The sequence below is a fragment of the Sinocyclocheilus grahami genome, unplaced genomic scaffold, assembly GCF_001515645.1.
Source record: "Sinocyclocheilus grahami isolate Dianchi unplaced genomic scaffold, SAMN03320097.WGS_v1.1 scaffold1019.1, whole genome shotgun sequence".
NCBI classification, from domain to species: Eukaryota; Metazoa; Chordata; class Actinopteri; order Cypriniformes; family Cyprinidae; genus Sinocyclocheilus; species Sinocyclocheilus grahami.
Genome location: NW_015506198.1, coordinates 274,268 through 293,341, shown reverse-complemented (window position 1 = coordinate 293,341; position 19,074 = coordinate 274,268). Strand labels below are relative to the sequence as shown.

General features: G+C 36.2%; 1 protein-coding gene across 1 annotated transcript in view; it reads left to right on the top strand.

The window, feature by feature from the left end:
- The window catches only part of LOC107565692 (piezo-type mechanosensitive ion channel component 2-like), a 117,281-nt gene that overhangs the window by 26,866 nt on the left and 71,341 nt on the right, over window positions 1-19,074 (top strand). The window contains exon 3 of the mRNA XM_016250951.1: window positions 11,004-11,046. Coding sequence (XP_016106437.1) covers window positions 11,004-11,046 — 43 coding nt within the window. The remainder of the gene's footprint in view (window positions 1-11,003; window positions 11,047-19,074) is intronic.

The window sequence follows — 19,074 nt, the reverse complement described above, 5'->3', positions numbered from 1 at the left end:
GCCCTCCGTGGGCTAGACTCGGGGACAGGAGCCCTCCGTGGGCTAAACCCTGGGACAGGAGCCCTCACTGGGCTAAACTCGGGGACAGGAGCCCTCCGTGAGCTAAACTCGGGGACTGGAGCCCTCCTTGGGCTAAACTCGAAGACAGGAGCCCTCCGTGAGCTAAACTCGGGAACTCGGGGACAGGTGCCCTCTGTGAGCTAAACTCGGGAACTCGGGGACAGGTGCCCTCCGTGGGCTAGACTCGGGGACAGGAGCCCTCCGTGGGCTAGACTCAGGGGCGGCCGGCGGGCTTGATTTCGGAGTGGCCGCGAGCTTGACAGCAGGGCGGTCCTCATACCGCGGGGAGAAAAACGGGAAAACAAAAGACTATTCGAAAAGAAAAAAAAAACACGGGAGAAGGGGCTTACTGTTTCATTCCACTGTTCTGTCACGATACCGCAGGAGCACGGGAACGAGGAGACGAGGAATTCTTTAATAAAGCGTCTTTATTAACTCACTTTATTAACTCGCTGGGAACACAGGGAACGTAGGAAACATTGAGCACACAAAATGACATATAACAGCGGACGGGAAACGAGGGGCAGAACACACTTTAAATACACAGAAACTAATGGGACACACCTGGGAACAAATGAACTAAAGCACAACACGAGACATGGAACAGAGTCTTACAAAACAACAAAAACACTCAACAAAATTACTAAAACTTTAAGAAAAAAATTGATGAAACCATAAAATATAAAAATAAAAACTGGTTCAAAATAATAATAAAAAACTAGTATCCCAATGATACTACAATAACACTGATTAGCAGCAGTCCAGGAATCTCATTTATATTTAATACTTTATTTGCATTACTTTAAACTGATATTTTAAGCAGCATGTGGTAAACTCTACTCACATCAAATCGCATCACTTCTTAAATTGTTCACATAGATATTCATTTAACAGATGCTTGTATGCAAAGATGTATTCATAGTTTTAGAAGAAGCAACAGAATATGGCATTATATAGTTTCATCTATTTATAAATATGGCCACAAAACTGTTTCATATCAAGCAGATATAAGTCAGACTTAGACTTGTGGCAAGAGTTATTGCAAAATGCACATGAGAAGAACATTACAGTGATATTTCTTAACAACCCTGTAATGAGAACCAGCTACTAGTCAAACGTTTCTTTTGAATCTTTGCATGACGGCTTCTAATGTCATGCGTCGTCATTACTGGCATTATTATAAACAAACCAAACTGTATTGGTTGTATTTCAGAGAGCAGTTTTGCTCTTGAAGGCAAATTATGTGATCCTTCTCTCTTACAGTACATGCTCTTCATGATCTAAAGTCCAATATTCTTTCCTTTATGATGCCTGTTTGTTTGATACTGCTTTTTCTGAGACGTAACCTGAGGCAAAAATAGCATAAAGTATTCTTTATGACCTTAATATTGTTTTAGGCTTGCACTCCAAGCAGCCGTTAACCTGAGAAGGGAATTGTGACTTTTTATCTCACAATTCAGACTTTTATCTTACAGACGTTTACATCTTACAATTATTATTTTTTTTGTTTTGTTTTTTTTTAGTATATATTTCAACATTTCTAAGTTTACATTTCGCAATTCTGTCTTTTTTCCACCACAAAATAAATAAAATGGTAATTGCGACTTTTATCTTTTCATTCTGTCTTTTTTTCTCTCGCGATCTTAAGTCAGAATTGTGAGATATAAACTTACAACTGCAAACAAATACAAATCAGATATTTTTCTTGCAATTCCAAGTTTAAATCTCCAAATTCTGTTTATTTTCTGCCACAAAATAGAAATAAAAATCAATCAATCAATCAATAATCTCACAATTCAGACTTTTTTTCTTACAATTCTTAAGAATTGTGGAATATAAAAAATGTCTGCATTCTGGGAGGAAAAAACAAAACGTTTGCATGAACTCTTTCTTCCACAGTGTATTTGTGAAGTTTCAAACATGAAATATTGGCCGTGACTGTGCTGAGACGTTGACATGTGACATCTGTACTTCAGGAGGCTGACAGGCAAACAAGAAGCACTCGTGTGTTTATCTGATCAGTCAGCATTCAGCACCTTCCTTTGTTTTTATATCGTGCGTTTGCTGTCTGTATGCAGTCAGTGTGAACTATACCCTTCAACTGTGCATTGTTTAGGAATGCCTGATCTGAGATCAGCTCTTCCTCCATCAGCCCTCATCGCCCGTGCTGTGTAAGGTGTAACAACTGATTATGAAACAGTAGCAGCTGACTGAATGTGTGTGTTGGAAACAGCAGCTGAACTGCACATCTGGAAACACCTGGCGTTCATATTGTGCGCATTAGATGCATATGCAAAACACAAATAATTCCTAAGATTCAACTGTAATCTGTATGGAACTTTCAGAATGCTGGAAAACAGCTGACCTCTAGCTGTATATACAGTTCTGCATGTATTTCTGGAAGAAGTGGCCAAAAACCATTTGGGGTCTTTTTAAATCACACTTAAATGTATACATTTAATTGCATTGATAACGAAATACCACACAAAGTGTCATTTTCCAAAGCATTTTTGCAGTTATGTTTAGTCAAATGTTCCCTAAAGTGATGGCTGGATGGTTTTAGTTTATTAAATAAACTTGTTCCGCTAATGTTTGACAGCTAGAAAGTGCCAAATACATTTTTTTTTAATTAAAAAAAATTAATTAATGTGCGTAGTCAATCATTTGAAACTTGACAAATGCATTTTTTGAAATACCACACAAAGTGTCATTTTCCAAAGCATTTTTGCAGTTATGTTTAGTCAAATGTTCCCTAAAGTGATGGCTGGATGGTTTTAGTTTATTAAATAAACTTGTTCCGCTAATGTTTGACAGCTAGAAAGTGCTAAAAAATTAATTAATGTGCGTAGTCAATCATTTGAAACTTGACAAATGCATTTTTGTAAAATATTTTGCTTTTAATGTTTTGTGTTTGTGCCATGTTTCTTATTTATAATATAATATAGTATAATTTTTGTTTAATGATTAAAATATGCAATCAATATAATTTACTGTTGTATTTTAGTCAAATACTTTGTTTTAATTTTTAACAATAAATCAATTTGCAAAATCAATCATTTGAAACCTGTCAAATGACTTTTTGTAAATTTTTGCTTTAAAAATTGTGTTTGTGCTACATTTTTATTTCTAATATAATATAATATATAATTGTTATTTAATGATAAACAATTGCAATCAGTCAGTATAAATTACTGTGTTGTTGTAACTATTAAACTCCATATGAAAGGTCGTTTCTACATTAAGAAATAAAAAGGTAATTATTATTTTATTTATTGTGATGGCAACTTTATTATTCATGATTGCGTATTTATTTCTCATAATTGTGACTTTGTATTTCACAGAGTGAATTAATCTCACCATTATATCTCACAAAGTGAATTTATTTCACACACATTGTGATAATATTTTTATTTTACGCTTTATCGCCCAATTATTTATTTATTTATTTTTTACTTTAAAAAATAACATTTTGGAAATAGGAAAAAAAAAACTTATGAAACTTTGATCTTTTTGGCATTAGGCTTGCTTTGTTTTGTCAATATAATTAATATAAATATATAATTGTGATATAATTTTATATAATATTCATACAGATATGGAGGGGGAAAAAAAGAGAACACTTAAAAATTCTCAGTTTCTCTGGATTTATGTTTTTATAGTTATATGTTTGAGTAAAACTTTTTTTTTTTGACATTGTCAACTGATGACATTTCTTCCAAATTGTAAATAAGAGCATGAAATGACAACTGGTCAAAATAACTAAAAAGACGCCATGTTTTCAGACAGGTTTATACTCATTTTTAGACAACACGATAGCAATGTTTTTAACTTCAGAAGAGTTCAGAAATCAATATTTGGTTGCATATCACAACATATGAACACATTTGTTATTTTGACCAATTGTCATCTTCTGCAAAAAATGCTGAAGTGTGTCTTAAGATGAATACTGTTTTGTGCCGCTGTATGTGTTTCACAGACACAAACAAACCGTAGAGTGAGCATTGCTCGGTTTATCAGCCGTTCTAGCGGCTCATTACTGCCGTGTTTACACTGCGTTTCTGTGCGATGCGCCAAACTCAACCTGTGCCAAAAATGACATCTCTCTCCTAATCAATCTGAGCCGGTAAAAAGGCGTCCGTCTCTCAGCGCTGGAGCAGAGAAACAAGCGTTCGCTCTGTCGAGATGAAAGCACTTGATCAATGGCTGCTCTGGTTTATCGAGTCAAACGCCTGCTGTGCGAGAGATGCTAATGTGTCGAATGTTTCAGCTCCACACTCACACAATAGCATTGTTTGTTTGCGTCTGAAGTATTTCTGATCAGTTAACTGATGGTTAGGCCTCCAATCAAACACTCCTCGAATTTCCCTTATGAATGCAGTTACACAATCGCAGTGATTACGCATCTCTTTATTTCCACCTCCTGCTGAGTGAATTAATAAGACATTGTTCTCGTTTGTATGAGCTCTAGCACTGCCAGGCTTTTCATCTGTCAGCGTACTGTACAGCTGCCAGCAATAAGAACAAACGGCTGAGCGCGCTCCGTTCTGTTTGTCTTAATATTTTTGTAGCAGATAAAGATCGGCTTCCTCAGGACGTGTTTCTCGCTGCTCTCTAAAAATACTCCACTTTGTCCTGCATGTGTTTAAGCGTACCTTCTAACAAAGGCTAGATGTTTCCTCAAGGTCACTGACAACATGCTCAATTTGTGAGAGTCATCGCAAGAAATACACTCAAAGGTTTGGGGTCAGTACGATTTTTTTTTTAAAAGAAATTAATACTTTTATTCAGCAAGGACGCATTAAAGTGATCAAAAGTGAGAGTAAAGACATTTATAATGTTATAAAAGATTTGTGTCTCACATGAATTCTGTTCTTCTGAGCTTTCTGTTCATCTGTGAATCCTGAAAAATAAAATGCATCACAGTTTCCACAGAAATATTGTGCAGCACGACTGTGTTCAACATTGATAATAATCAGAAATGTTTCTTGAGCAGCAGATCAGCATATTATACTGATTTCTGAAGATCATGTGACACTGAAGACTGGAGGAATGATGCTGAAAATACAGCTGCACATCACAGAAATACATTACAGTTTAACACATAGAAAATAACATTTCACAATATTACTGTTTTGATCAAATAAATGCAGCCTCGGTGAGCAGAAGAGAAGACTTTCAGAAACATTTAATAAAATCTTAACGACCCCAAACTTTTGAACAGTAGTGCATATATTCAGGGATTTTTAATTTAATGCTAAAAAAAAAAGCAATACATACACATAAAAACTGGTGCAGGATTTACTTTGAAATCATTTTCACTCATTTCATAAATAATTACAAAGAAAATGCAAGTAAAAAAAAAAAATTTAAATAGTAATTTCTTATAAAACATAATCCAATCATCTTTGTTTTATTTGCAACTTTTTTTTACAGTGTATAAATGATTGTTGTGTATTTTGAGAGTTAGTCTTGTACGCTTTCATATGAAGGCTTGTTTCTGCCTAAAATAAAATAGTAAAGTAATAATCATTTTATTTCTTCTAATGGCAACCTACATTTTTTATAATTGCATAGATGTTTCTCAGAATTGTAACTTTATGTCACAAAGCAAACTAATATGTCAACATTGTGACTTTATATCTCACAATGTGAATTTGTTTCACTCAGATGTTCTTATTTTAAGCTTTATCTCACAATGAATTGTTTTATTTGTTTACTCTTTGGTGGAAATAGGCGTCCATACCTTAGAAAAGAAAAGAAATGAAATAAAAAGAGATGGTTTTTAAACTGTTTTTAGCAGTAAATCTATGTGAACAACCACGCGGATGGCTGAGTTTCAACAATAAGAAACCACTGGGCTTGTTTTTAGTTGGACTTCTCCTCGGGTGAAATTATGAAAATAACTGAGAATGAAAATGACGACCACATCTGAAAACATCTAAACCCAATCTCTCCAAATAAGCTCCACACCTTCTCTGCGAGTCGCTTCATGTGGACTCCAGACAGAAGATACGCTGCTTTATTTCCCTGCTGGCTTGATAACTTTCACAGACGGTCTGAAACGAACGAGGAGTTCAGCCTGATCTCCGTGTGCGTTCAGTCTTCCCACAAAGAAATATAATGAAATCATCAGGCTTTCAATCGAGCAGTCTCTGTTTAGAAGACCGCGCTCCTTCCTGAGCGTCATCATGAAGGCCTTGACATCTCCACCCGACACAGCAGGAGCCCGTCTGGAGAAACCAGAACTACCGCTGGACTTTAGATGTGAAATGTTGCAATGTTTATGAGCTGTGATGATTCGAATAAGAACAAACGGCTGAGAGCGCTCCGTTCTGTTTGTCTTAATATTTTTGTAGCAGATAAAGATCGGCTTCCTCAGGACGTGTTTCTCGCTGCTCTCTAAAAATACTCCACTTTGTCCTGCATGTGTTTAAGCGTACCTTCTAACAAAGGCTAGATGTGATGCTCTGTTTCCTCAAGGTCACTGACAACATGCTCAATTTGTGAGAGTCATCGCAAGAAATACACTCAAAGGTTTGGGGTCAGTACGATTTTTTTTTTTAAAGAAATGAATACTTTTATTCAGCAAGGACGCATTAAAGTGATCAAAAGTGAGAGTAAAGACATGTATAATGTTATAAAAGATTTGTGTCTCACATGAATTCTGTTCTTCTGAACTTTCTGTTCATCTGTGAATCCTGAAAAATAAAATGCATCACAGTTTCCACAGAAATATTGTGCAGCACGACTGTGTTCAACATTGATAATAATCAGAAATGTTTCTTGAGCAGCAGATCAGCATATTATACTGATTTCTGAAGATCATGTGACACTGAAGACTGGAGGAATGATGCTGAAAATACAGCTGCACATCACAGAAATACATTACAGTTTAACACATAGAAAATAACATTTCACAATATTACTGTTTTGATCAAATAAATGCAGCCTCGGTGAGCAGAAGAGAAGACTTTCAGAAACATTTAATAAAATCTTAACGACCCCAAACTTTTGAACAGTAGTGCATATATTCAGGGATTTTTAATTTAATGCTAAAAAAAAAAAAGCAATACATACACATAAAAACTGGTGCAGGATTTACTTTGAAATCATTTTCACTCATTTCATAAATAATTACAAAGAAAATGCAAGTAAAAAAAAAAAATTTAAATAGTAATTTCTTATAAAACATAATCCAATCATCTTTGTTTTATTTGCAACTTTTTTTTACAGTGTATAAATGATTGTTGTGTATTTTGAGAGTTAGTCTTGTACGCTTTCATATGAAGGCTTGTTTCTGCCTAAAATAAAATAGTAAAGTAATAATCATTTTATTTCTTCTAATGGCAACCTACATTTTTTATAATTGCATAGATGTTTCTCAGAATTGTAACTTTATGTCACAAAGCAAACTAATATGTCAACATTGTGACTTTATATCTCACAATGTGAATTTGTTTCACTCAGATGTTCTTATTTTAAGCTTTATCTCACAATGAATTGTTTTATTTGTTTACTCTTTGGTGGAAATAGGCGTCCATACCTTAGAAAAGAAAAGAAATGAAATAAAAAGAGATGGTTTTTAAACTGTTTTTAGCAGTAAATCTATGTGAACAACCACGCGGATGGCTGAGTTTCAACAATAAGAAACCACTGGGCTTGTTTTTAGTTGGACTTCTCCTCGGGTGAAATTATGAAAATAACTGAGAATGAAAATGACGACCACATCTGAAAACATCTAAACCCAATCTCTCCAAATAAGCTCCACACCTTCTCTGCGAGTCGCTTCATGTGGACTCCAGACAGAAGATACGCTGCTTTATTTCCCTGCTGGCTTGATAACTTTCACAGACGGTCTGAAACGAACGAGGAGTTCAGCCTGATCTCCGTGTGCGTTCAGTCTTCCCACAAAGAAATATAATGAAATCATCAGGCTTTCAATCGAGCAGTCTCTGTTTAGAAGACCGCGCTCCTTCCTGAGCGTCATCATGAAGGCCTTGACATCTCCACCCGACACAGCAGGAGCCCGTCTGGAGAAACCAGAACTACCGCTGGACTTTAGATGTGAAATGTTGCAATGTTTATGAGCTGTGATGATTCGACACGCCGAGATCTGCATTCTCTGATCGCTCTTGATATCACAACTCAGTTTGACTTGATAGAGCTTTTCCAAATATAGCATTATATGTCAACAAGGAAACTCTCTGAGCTTTGATCTTAGACTCTAGACATATTCGTGAACGTCTCTATAAGAAAAAAAATAAAACCCAAAAATCTAGTGTCTGTTAGTAATTGGGCTTAACAAAAGTATTTGGATACTCACCAGAGAAAAGAAAGTGATGGCCTGCTTAAATACTGTTATTACCTATCTATGCTTTCTTACACGACTGATTTAGATTCAGGTATTTAGTGATTTAAGGGTGTATGTCGTGTAAATGTCAAGTGAAAAGCTGTAAGCATTGTGTTTTTAATGTTTATGCATATGGTTTATTATTTTGGAAACAAAATATAAAATGGAAACAAAGTATAAAATTTGACATTTATTTTTTATATATATTTTTTTCTTTTAAGTAAATGCATGATTTTGTTTTCATCTAAGTAAAACTTTGTACTTGGATATTTTTCTTTGATGAATAAAAGGAACATAAGGACAGCATTTAATTGAAAAACAAACTCTTTAAATGTCTCTAAGTGTCAATTTCAATCAGTTTGATGCACCCTTGTAGAATCAAGTCTTAAAAACAATTCTGAAATTTCTTGGATGCTCTGCAGTGAATGGGTGCCGTCAGAATGAGAGCTGATAAAAACATCACAATAATCCACAAGTAATCCACAGCACTCCAGTCCATCAGTTAACATCTGGAGAAGACAAAAGCTGAAACTAATCCAGCATTAAGACGTTTTTAACTAAAATACATAGAGACCATAATCTGACTTGAGGATGAGCACACTTTCAGATAATGTTTGTATTTGGGTGATCTATTCCTTTAATATGAAATTGAACATATTTTGGCTGATGCCACGTGATGTCAAAGATATACGAGTGGTTTTTAATCCTTTTTTGTTATTATAGTGTTTCTGGTTTGCTCATTTTCCAGTTTGCCAATGTGATTCAGTTGTCAAGCAATGAACAACCTAATTACATCACTAATAATTTGTCAAATCTTAAACAATAGCTTCAGAGGATCGACTGAAAGGCGTGTATTTCACTTGGCAGAGACACAGAATACCTGGAAGTGTCCCTGTAAACAGACGTCTTACTGAAGTACAAACTCTTACTGAAGGGCAGCACTCTGCAGAGATTCAGTATGCTATGAATCACATGATGTTTTGTTTGCACTTTCTGCCGACAAAAAGCTAGAACACAATAAAGCGTTGCCAAATGTTTCCGTGAGTGTTCTGCATCAGGGCTTGTGAAACGCGCAGGGTCTGGTGATATATCTGTGGTGCGCAGTGTGTGGTTCACAGCATATGGTTTGAATCTCTGGACTGATGTGAATGAGGTGTCTGAAGCTCATGCACACCAGGTACAGCATTTGTCATTTCTCTGCTCAGCTCGTCTCGTCGTGCCTCTGGGTCGAATGAAACACAGAATAACACCAAAACAATGCAGTTTCACATGCATTTTGTAAATAAGAAGTCATTTGGGTTACACTTTATTTTAAGGTGTCATTGTTACTGTGTAATTATACATTTAAGTACTGAGTAATATTAACTAGGTTTGGATTGGGGTTACTTGCATGTAATTATGCATAATTAATTGTTATTATAATAGTAAGTACATGTAACGTGTAACAAAGACACCTTAAAATAAAGTGTTACCGTCGTTTGCTTTTATCTAAAGCGACTTGTGTGTTACAGTCAGTGTTGGGCTAGTTACTCCAAAAATGCAATTTATTACTCGTTAGTTACTCCTTTCAAAAGTTATATTATTACTTTACTTATTACTATCTGGCAACAGTAATTAGTTACACTACTAGTTACATTACTTTTCCTTCACGTCCCACAGACGTTGTAATTGTGTATCTTCCACATAAAATTCTTTTAAAATGTTACTAACAATATATTTCTGCTTATATTATATATTATATAATATATTACTTGTTAAATCTTGCATCTACATCTACATTAGCTTTCGAAAGTTTGGGGTTGGTAAGATTGATTTATTTCTGATTATTATCAATGTTGAACACAGTCGTGCTGCACAATATTTCTGTGGAAACCGTGATACATGGATTCTCTGATTAATAGAAAGTTCAGAAAACAGCATTTATTTGAAATAGAAATCTTTGCAACATTATAAATGTCTTTACTCTCCCTTTTGATCAATTTAGTGTCCTTACTGAATAAAAGTGATCATTTATTTTTTCATTTTAAAAAAACATCTTAATCCTCAGAAATAATATACAGTAAAAAGTCAATATAAAACAATTTTTAGAATATAAAAAATTATGAATATAAGAACATTAGGGTTCCTAAAGATTTTTAGGCTACATTTCTAAAGCTGTGCATACGTAAATAGCTTTACATTTGAGTGTTTTTTCCCAATATGTTCATATTGTATATTTAAACATAAACCCAGATAGTTTGAATTCCCATGAAAACGAACGAGATCAAGCTGAATAATGTATCAGTGCATGTTAATCTAATGAAAGCAAAATGTCTTCATAATGTTTCAAAATCAACCTATAAGATAATATAAATGACTCTGAAATGACTTTCCTTTTCGGCTGACGTCAGCGAGCACTTTCTGTCATTTAGAGACTTTTCACAATCCAGTGAACAGCCAACGGTTCATAGTTCACTGCTTTCATGGTTCAAACCAGCAAGCTTTTGATGACCAGCCTTCAGCTTTAGCCACTACATCACATCATAGATTGAAAACTTCAGTGTCTCTTCATCTCATGCTGTTTTGAACACCTCCTTGTGTTGTATGTTTGCAGGCTCATCGTGGGAGAGATCGATACGACAGCTGGGCTTTGAAAGGTAAGAGATTTTAGTTCTCTCTTTCTTCAGATTAGAGCTGGACTCCTCCGTGTGAATGTTGGCAACACCAAACGCATTGTTCGCTGTGACGAGTGTGTGATGTTTTGTTTGGAGGCTTTGAGCGGCCTGGACGCGGCTCAGACGGATGATCCATCAGAACACAGCAAGAAACTGAATATTGAATAACAAAATAATGTATTGAAAATAATACGGACGATAAAACATGATCAGGGCAGGTCCATCTGTTCCCCCTCACCTATTATATGACAGAACAATGAAAGATATTGGGTAATATTTTACATATAAAAAAATCTCTTGGGATCGTCTTCCAACCACAGTATTTGTTGACATATGTACTTTAATGAAGCAGTTTATCAACTAAATTTAGGTTTAGAGCTCTGCAATGAGACAAACTGCTATAGCTGTTTAATAAAGTGAGTCCAAATGTTGACTCTTCTCTTGTGAAAAAGACGTGCACTTTAACATACTTTTAAAAAGAGTACTTATTATGAAAATAATATACTTAAGTGCACATTGCATATAATGTTTTTGTACAATAAATTGCATTGTTTGCAATTAAATAAAAATGTATTATAGTTTAAATTTATATGAAATAAGCTGAACTTTCAGTGCTTTTTTTTTACTCCCTTAAGTAGGACATTTTTATATGTCATTTCATAATTATATCTATTGTCTTTGCACTATGGTTAAAGTACCGACAAGCATTAATGGTAAACTAAATATACTTTAATGTAATTTCTATAATTGAAACTTGTGTGTCATATACAGTATATATATATATATGTGTGTGTGTAATTATACATTTGTAATAATTAAGTTGCTAATAATATAGTTATTAAATGATGTCACCTTAATATCAAGTAATATTGAATAACACGCTACAGTTAAAATCATAATCATGTGCTTTAGTGTGTTAGTCAACACATCAAAGTAAGTGCACTTCTTTAAAGCATGATTAAGTAATTTCTTAAACTCTGCTCAAGTGTGATAAGTCATAAAAGTGTCTCTCTTTAAGTGGACTTTTATTTCATTAAAATTACATTAACTGTAAGTGCAGATTTTTTAAGTACACTAAATGCACATTCAGTACTTTTAAGTGCACTTTTTCACTGGCAATGATTATAAACACTCACTTGTTCATATTTGGGTCGTTCATTTTTACGTCTTTTTTTTTCTCTAGCGAGTGAGAATAGAACAATTTGATCTTGCACTCTAAAAAATGCTGGGTTGTTTCAACCCAACTTTGGGTCAAATATGGACTAACCCAGCTGTTGGGTTTAATTTTTACATTCAATTTTTAACCCAAAAGTTGGGTTAGTCCATATTTGACCCAAAGTTGGGTTGAAACAACCCAGCATTTTTTAGAGTGCAATGTTAAAGTTCAAAGCCAAAATTATTTCTCAAATAAATGAATGAATTTTCCCTCTAGACGCATTACGTTCTGTGTGCAGACCCATTGACTGGTTGGCTCTGGACTGTGGCACCAGCTTGTGTGATTGATTTAGTCATTAAGACGTTGTGGGTGGCATCATTTATACAAGTCCCTCTTTTCTGTTTCATCTTTCTAATCATGTTTATTAGTCTTCTTTGTAAGTGTCCGGTGTCTGTGGGCCGTTTCGGTCACTCTCGCCCCTGCAGTCAACGACGGTGCCTCCGGTTAAAACAGCGGGGCGTCTGGGAAGCAGGTGACCGACGCTGACGAATGCTAATCAGACAGCAGCGACTGCTGATGGCGTCAGTGAGTGCGCAGACTCTGTGCGAAAGAAAAGAGCGCTTGGCGACTATCTCTCACGCACACGGGTGTTTATTCAACTATCAGCACTTTCATTTCCCAGGGGTTGATTTTTATTAAAACGAACAGATTTACTTTTTTTCTTTTCATTATATAAAAGTCACATTAAACTTGGAAAACTGTTCTGTTGACATTTGTTTGTGCTACTTTTCAAAAGCCTTTTAGACAGATTTTATTGTTTTACTTACGACTCAAACATTTTGTCTCAAGCGATGAATATTAGTAAAGTAAAATTCCAATCATTGCATTTTAAAAACTATGATAAACAAATAGTGAACTATTTTGTCCCAATCTACAATGAATCAGCCCCCTTTAAAATAATCACATTTTGTTGCTTTGCAAAGCAACAAAATGTGATTATTTTCTTTGCCCACTGTATATAAACTGTTCAGCATTGTTAGCAGTGTTTTAATTTACAGCAATTTAATTTCAATGCTAGTGTGTTTTAAGGTCGTTTAGTATATTAAGTGATTGCATAGCTGATAGTTGAAGAAACACTCATATATACATGTGCACAAGCTTATGTGTAGTTACCTAGCAGACTGTTGAATACTTGGCCAGATTTACAAACAGCTTGTCTCACAATTACTGCATTAGGGATTTATAGTTTTTAGGCCAGCATTTGTATTTCATTGGTCCATTGGCAGAGGCCAGATCATCAGAAACATGTTGGACAAGAGCATCTGAACACTGAGTCTGCTCACAACAGCTGGAAGCGGTTAAAACGCGCATGTTAGTCGTGATCTGTGGGATGTTAGTGACAGACAGCTGTAATTTACCTGACTGTAGAGGAAAAGCAGTGTCTGGAAGTCTAGCACAAACCATATGTGCTGTGATGAAGCGCCCAGAGCCAAGTTACATAATAATGCCTTATGCAGCTGCTGTGACGAATGCAATCAAATGACATGAATGTGTGTACGGCATTACCATAACAATGCAAATGTCGCAACCGCATAAGAACATACGAAAATCACTCAGAACACCTTAGCAACTGCATAGCAGCACCCTATCAACCATCTACAACAACTTAGCAAATATATAGCAGAATGCTTGCAACCTTCCACAACACCTTAGAAACTGCATAGCAACACATCACCTTGAGCATCGCCTTGGCAACCATTAACAACACCCTAACAACTAAGTAGCAACACAATGAAACACTCAGAACAATTTAGCACCTGCATAGCAATGCCTTGGCAACCATCCAGAACACCCTAACAACTACATAGCAACATGGTAAAACACTCACAACACCAACTGCCTAACAACACATTGGCAACCATCCACAACACCCTAAGAACGACATAGCAACATGTTAAAACACTCAGAACACCTTAGCAACTTCATATCGTCGCCTTGGCTACCACCCACAACACCCTAACAACCACATAGCAACATTCTAAAACACTCAACACTTTAGAACACTTTAACAACTGCATAGCAACACCTTGGCAACCATCCATAACACTCTATCATTGTCACTGCAGGTTTTTACACAGACAAGCGTCACTCACATTTTCTTCAGAGCTCCGGATTTTTAAATCCTGGGAACCTCAAAAGCAAAATCTTCAACTGGGCTCCCATAGAATATACTAATACAATAAAATGTTTGAACATAATGAATATGAACAATGTGTATTTAATACAGAAAGGTATGTAGAGCACGCTACTGTAAAGGCTCATGTTGGCTCTGAGTGTAAGGAATGTTGTGTGGAACAGGAATAACATGACAGTTTATTTCAGAGCTGTAATCAGATTCATGTGCACTCAAGCTTTGTTTGCTTTATCATATTAACATTTCATTTCTTCTACTAAAGTCCGTGGAGTATTGTCCTAACTTTATCAGTTTCCTTCAATTTTAAATTACAAGTTTACACGCAGGTTTTCCTACCAAAACAAGGTTTTGTTTAGTCTAGTGTGTGATTTCTAAGAAACACTCACAAATTATGTTTGCAACAATTGTTTACATCTTCTCAATGTCTGATCTTTTCCATCATTTACCAATATAGATTATTGTTAATGTGACATTCTCTGATATACCATATCTGACCACACTTCCCACATAACTTCCTCTGGTAATTTGTCACTAATGCGGCCAACGAGGCGTAAAATGTGCGAGCTCATGTCAAAATAATCCTTTGTGTGTTTTCTATTTAAATTGGACTCACACAGCATAAATCAGATGTGTTTTTCTTGAATCTGCAATTAAACCCGACCATTAAAACACAAGGGAGATTGAAACAGGCGCTTCATTATGAGCGATGCTACATGAAGCCTGAATCGTGCCACTGTGCCTCGTGTTGCTCTTGGACAGAAGAAACCCAAACCATCTTTGGATGCGACCCCCCCCAGCATGCACTGCTCCGTGGTTGAGTCAGGCTAGAAACATGCTAACAACGTGTTACTCATGCTAAAACATGCTAGCAATGTGCTACTCATGCTAGCAGTATGCTAAAACATGCTAGTAACATGTTAAATCATGTTAACGAAATGCTAGCAACATGTTAAATCCTGCTAGCACCCTGTTGAAAAAAACAGCATATGCTGGTTAGGTATGTTTTGACGCTGGGATGCTAGTTTAAGCTGGTCTTTTGCTGGTTTATGCTGGTCCTTTGCCAGCACATGACCAGCATAAACCAGCAAAAGGACCAGCATAACCAGCAAAAGGACCAGCTAAAACCAGCAAAAAGACCAGCATAAACCAGCAAAGGACCAGCTTAAACCAGCAAAGGACCAGCATAAACCAGCAAAGGACCAGCTTAAACCAGCAAAGGACCAGCTTAAACCAGCAAAGGACCAGCTAAAACCAGCATCCCAGCTTCAAAACATACCTAACCAGCATATGCTGTTTTTTCAACAGGGCAGCATGCTAAATAATACTAGCAACATACTAAAACATGTTAGTGTCATGTTAATCATGTTAGAAACATGCCAACAGCATGCTAATCATGTTAACAACATGCTAATAATGTTAAAAACATGCTAGCAACATGCTAATCATGTGACCAACATGCTAATAATTGCCAAATAATAATTGTGTTGAAACACGCTAACAACATGCTAAATCATGCTAGCAACACGGTAAATCATGTTGGCAATGTGTTAAATCATGTTAGCAACATGCTATCAACATCTATCTAATCTAAACATTCAAACTTCAAGCTTTTACAGCTGCTTCAAACTTTCAGGCTATGCTTTCTCAAGCCAACCTCAAAGCTTGCTCACAAACTTGACTCATCTAGTTGCTGTTTGTGAGGTTTAGGGATCTTCATTTGGAAGCAGGTTATCAGAGGAGGCCGCTGTATCGGTCATGTTGACTAACCTCGCGAAACAACAAGCCATTTATAGGAACAAACTCGCATGACTCAGTGGAGAATGAAGTGTACGTATGATTCATGGCTTCCACTTTCGGCCCTTTCCAAGCCGTGAATGTCTTTTATAGTGTCACTTCTGATCAATTTAATGAATCCTTGCTAAATAAAAGTATTCATTTCTGTTAAGAATGGTGCTGACCCTGAACGTTTGCACAGTAATATATATATTTAAAATAAATGACTTGTTATCTATTTAGAGAAATACACAAATAAGTGTCCACAGTCTTTAACCGTTACATTGCTTCTCTCAATATGCAAAAAGACATAATTAATCTAATTTAATTTGCATCTAGAAGACGCTCTGAAAAACGCAGCTGAGGTCTAAGATCTGGAGAAATTAAGATAAATCACAGCCTTTGAAACTGAAGACAGAGCATTGTGCAGGAACAAAAGAATAGCTCAAACAAGTGACACATTACAAATGACATTTTTATGAGTAATAACATTTATAAATTATATAAATTATAAATTATTCTCCCTCTCTCTCTCCCTCTCTCTCTCTCTTTAATAAGAAGGATCAAGGACCTACTGTATCTCAGTCTGACATGCTGACATCTACATTGTGCGTGCGTGTGTGTGTGTGTGTGTGTGTGTGGGGGGGGGGGGGGGCTTTTTTTTTTTTGTTGTGAGGGACAAAAAACAGGGGGGGGGGGGGGGGGCCTTTTTTTGATTGTCTGAAGTGACAGAGAACACTGGAAGCCTCAGTGCTATTGCAGTGAATACTGTAACCGTTCTGTATCCCATCGTGCATCACAGAAGGCCTTGTTGTAGCACATAGCCGTCCTACGCTGCTGAAAAGTAAGTCTTTTGTAAGCATGATGACAGATGTTTCCCATTACGGATCTTACTGAGAGACGAGACTGGATTACTCAACAAGCAGATGGCCTGCTGGACCTTTGCAATGTGTTTAGTTTAGTTTAGTTAATTCAGCACAATACGTGAAGACTCGTCATGACGCTCTCGATATCTGTAATATTTCCTGTCCCTGCAAAACAGATTATGACACTTAAAATGCAGACATAAGGATGTTTCTATATGGGTCAGTCTATATTTTAGTGTACATTTCATGTCCGTTGTTGATAACTTGATTTTTGTTCCAAACAATTTTCTCAAGAAATATCTTATTTTACACACTAAGAGAATGCATGCTTTTCAGTATGCTTCAGTTTAAATACAATTTTCTTTCAAATAAGAAAATATTTCATTTTACTCTTGTGCACAAGAATTCTGTCAACTATGCTGATCTTCATCAACATCGTGTCAAGGAGTATATTAATTATGCATCAACAATGCTGGTATACATTTTTCATTGTTTGCATTAAATATAAAAATTTGAGGTTAACCTAATCAAGAAAATAGCATTTGGCCTGCCATTAAAATTAGGTCAAAATGGTAAAAGTGTGAACTCAATCCATGCATTTGGTGTTTATTGATTAATCTTGGCAACAGAAAATTAGAACATTGCAGAAAATATACAAACTGAAAACAATAGGTGAAGTGTTTTAGTTCACCCCAAAAGTGTTTCTTGGGGTTCAGGTCTGGGCTTTCGAGTTCTTCCACAGCAGACTCAGTTAAAGATTTATGGACTTCCTTTTGTTCAAAGGGTCACTGTCATGCTGAAACACAGACACATCCTTCCCAAACTACTGCAACAATGTTAAAATACTGCTGAATGAAATTAAACCCCATTGCATTTCATTTTGCTACACTGTAATTATTTATGCACTGATTATGTGTATTATATATTGTCTTATTTTCCATATATAAATACATTAAATATATATGTGTATGTATATATTCTGTATATATATATATATATTTATTTATTTATTTATTTATTTATTTATACTGTTAAAGCTTACAGAAAATGTTCTAGATAATGAAGCAGTTTAATTTTTCGTAATCCAGAGAACAAAAGAGTTTTGTTTCTAAAGCTTACAGCCCTGTCCCTTGAAATCCATGACTTGCTGCAGTTTAATTTTATAGCAATATTTGTGCATGCTTTTTGCCATATCTAATGCATCAGAAAGAGGTTTTTGCCCTGGCAGGATTTTGCTGTAATCGAGCTCTATTGGGTTTGTTTTGCTTGAGTTTGTTTGGACAGTTTCTCGTTGGCTGCTCTGGAAGCAGCTGATCTCTGCTCCATTTCACTGGTATTTCAGCATTGGAGTTGAGCCGCTCACCCGGGGAAGGCGAAGGTAATGTCTTTTTGGCTGCGGTTGGGTCTGTGGGATCCGCTGACTCCTGCTGAGACACCTGGTGAAACGCCAGCCAGCGTCAGCCCACATTCCTCCTCTGTGTTCAGCGGCGCTCATTAAAACTAAACTCTATCTTGACCCTAACCTCACCACCAATCCATGAACATCAGCATCTCAGTTTGTTCTTGAATCTAATTGAATCTCTTAATTGCTCGTTCAGTGTCCAGCAGTGAAACTAAAGGTTTGCTTTCGCTGGTTCCCATAATTCATTGCTTTTACCCAAATCAGTGCCATCTGTGGCCCTCCTCCTTTGTCTTTAGTTGTGTCTGCTCACAGTTTTCTCTTTATGAGCTCGCCGAGATGAAAGGCCTCTCTGAGCAATACTGTAAACTGTTTAAATACAGCGGACGTCATTACAAAGTGCATCTGTGCCATGAGCCAATCACACTTGGGCTGTTTTCGGCACGTTAACCATAACGTCTGACACTTATTACGGTTTATGAAGCAAATATCACACACTTCAAAGCCATTGCATGGAGGCTAGTCAGAGAAGCTTTGCTTTGAACGCAGGGATCTTGTCCTGAGTCTACCCAAACATTTATGTGTGGGGTTACGCAATTGACAGCAAGGCAAAAGTAGCTTT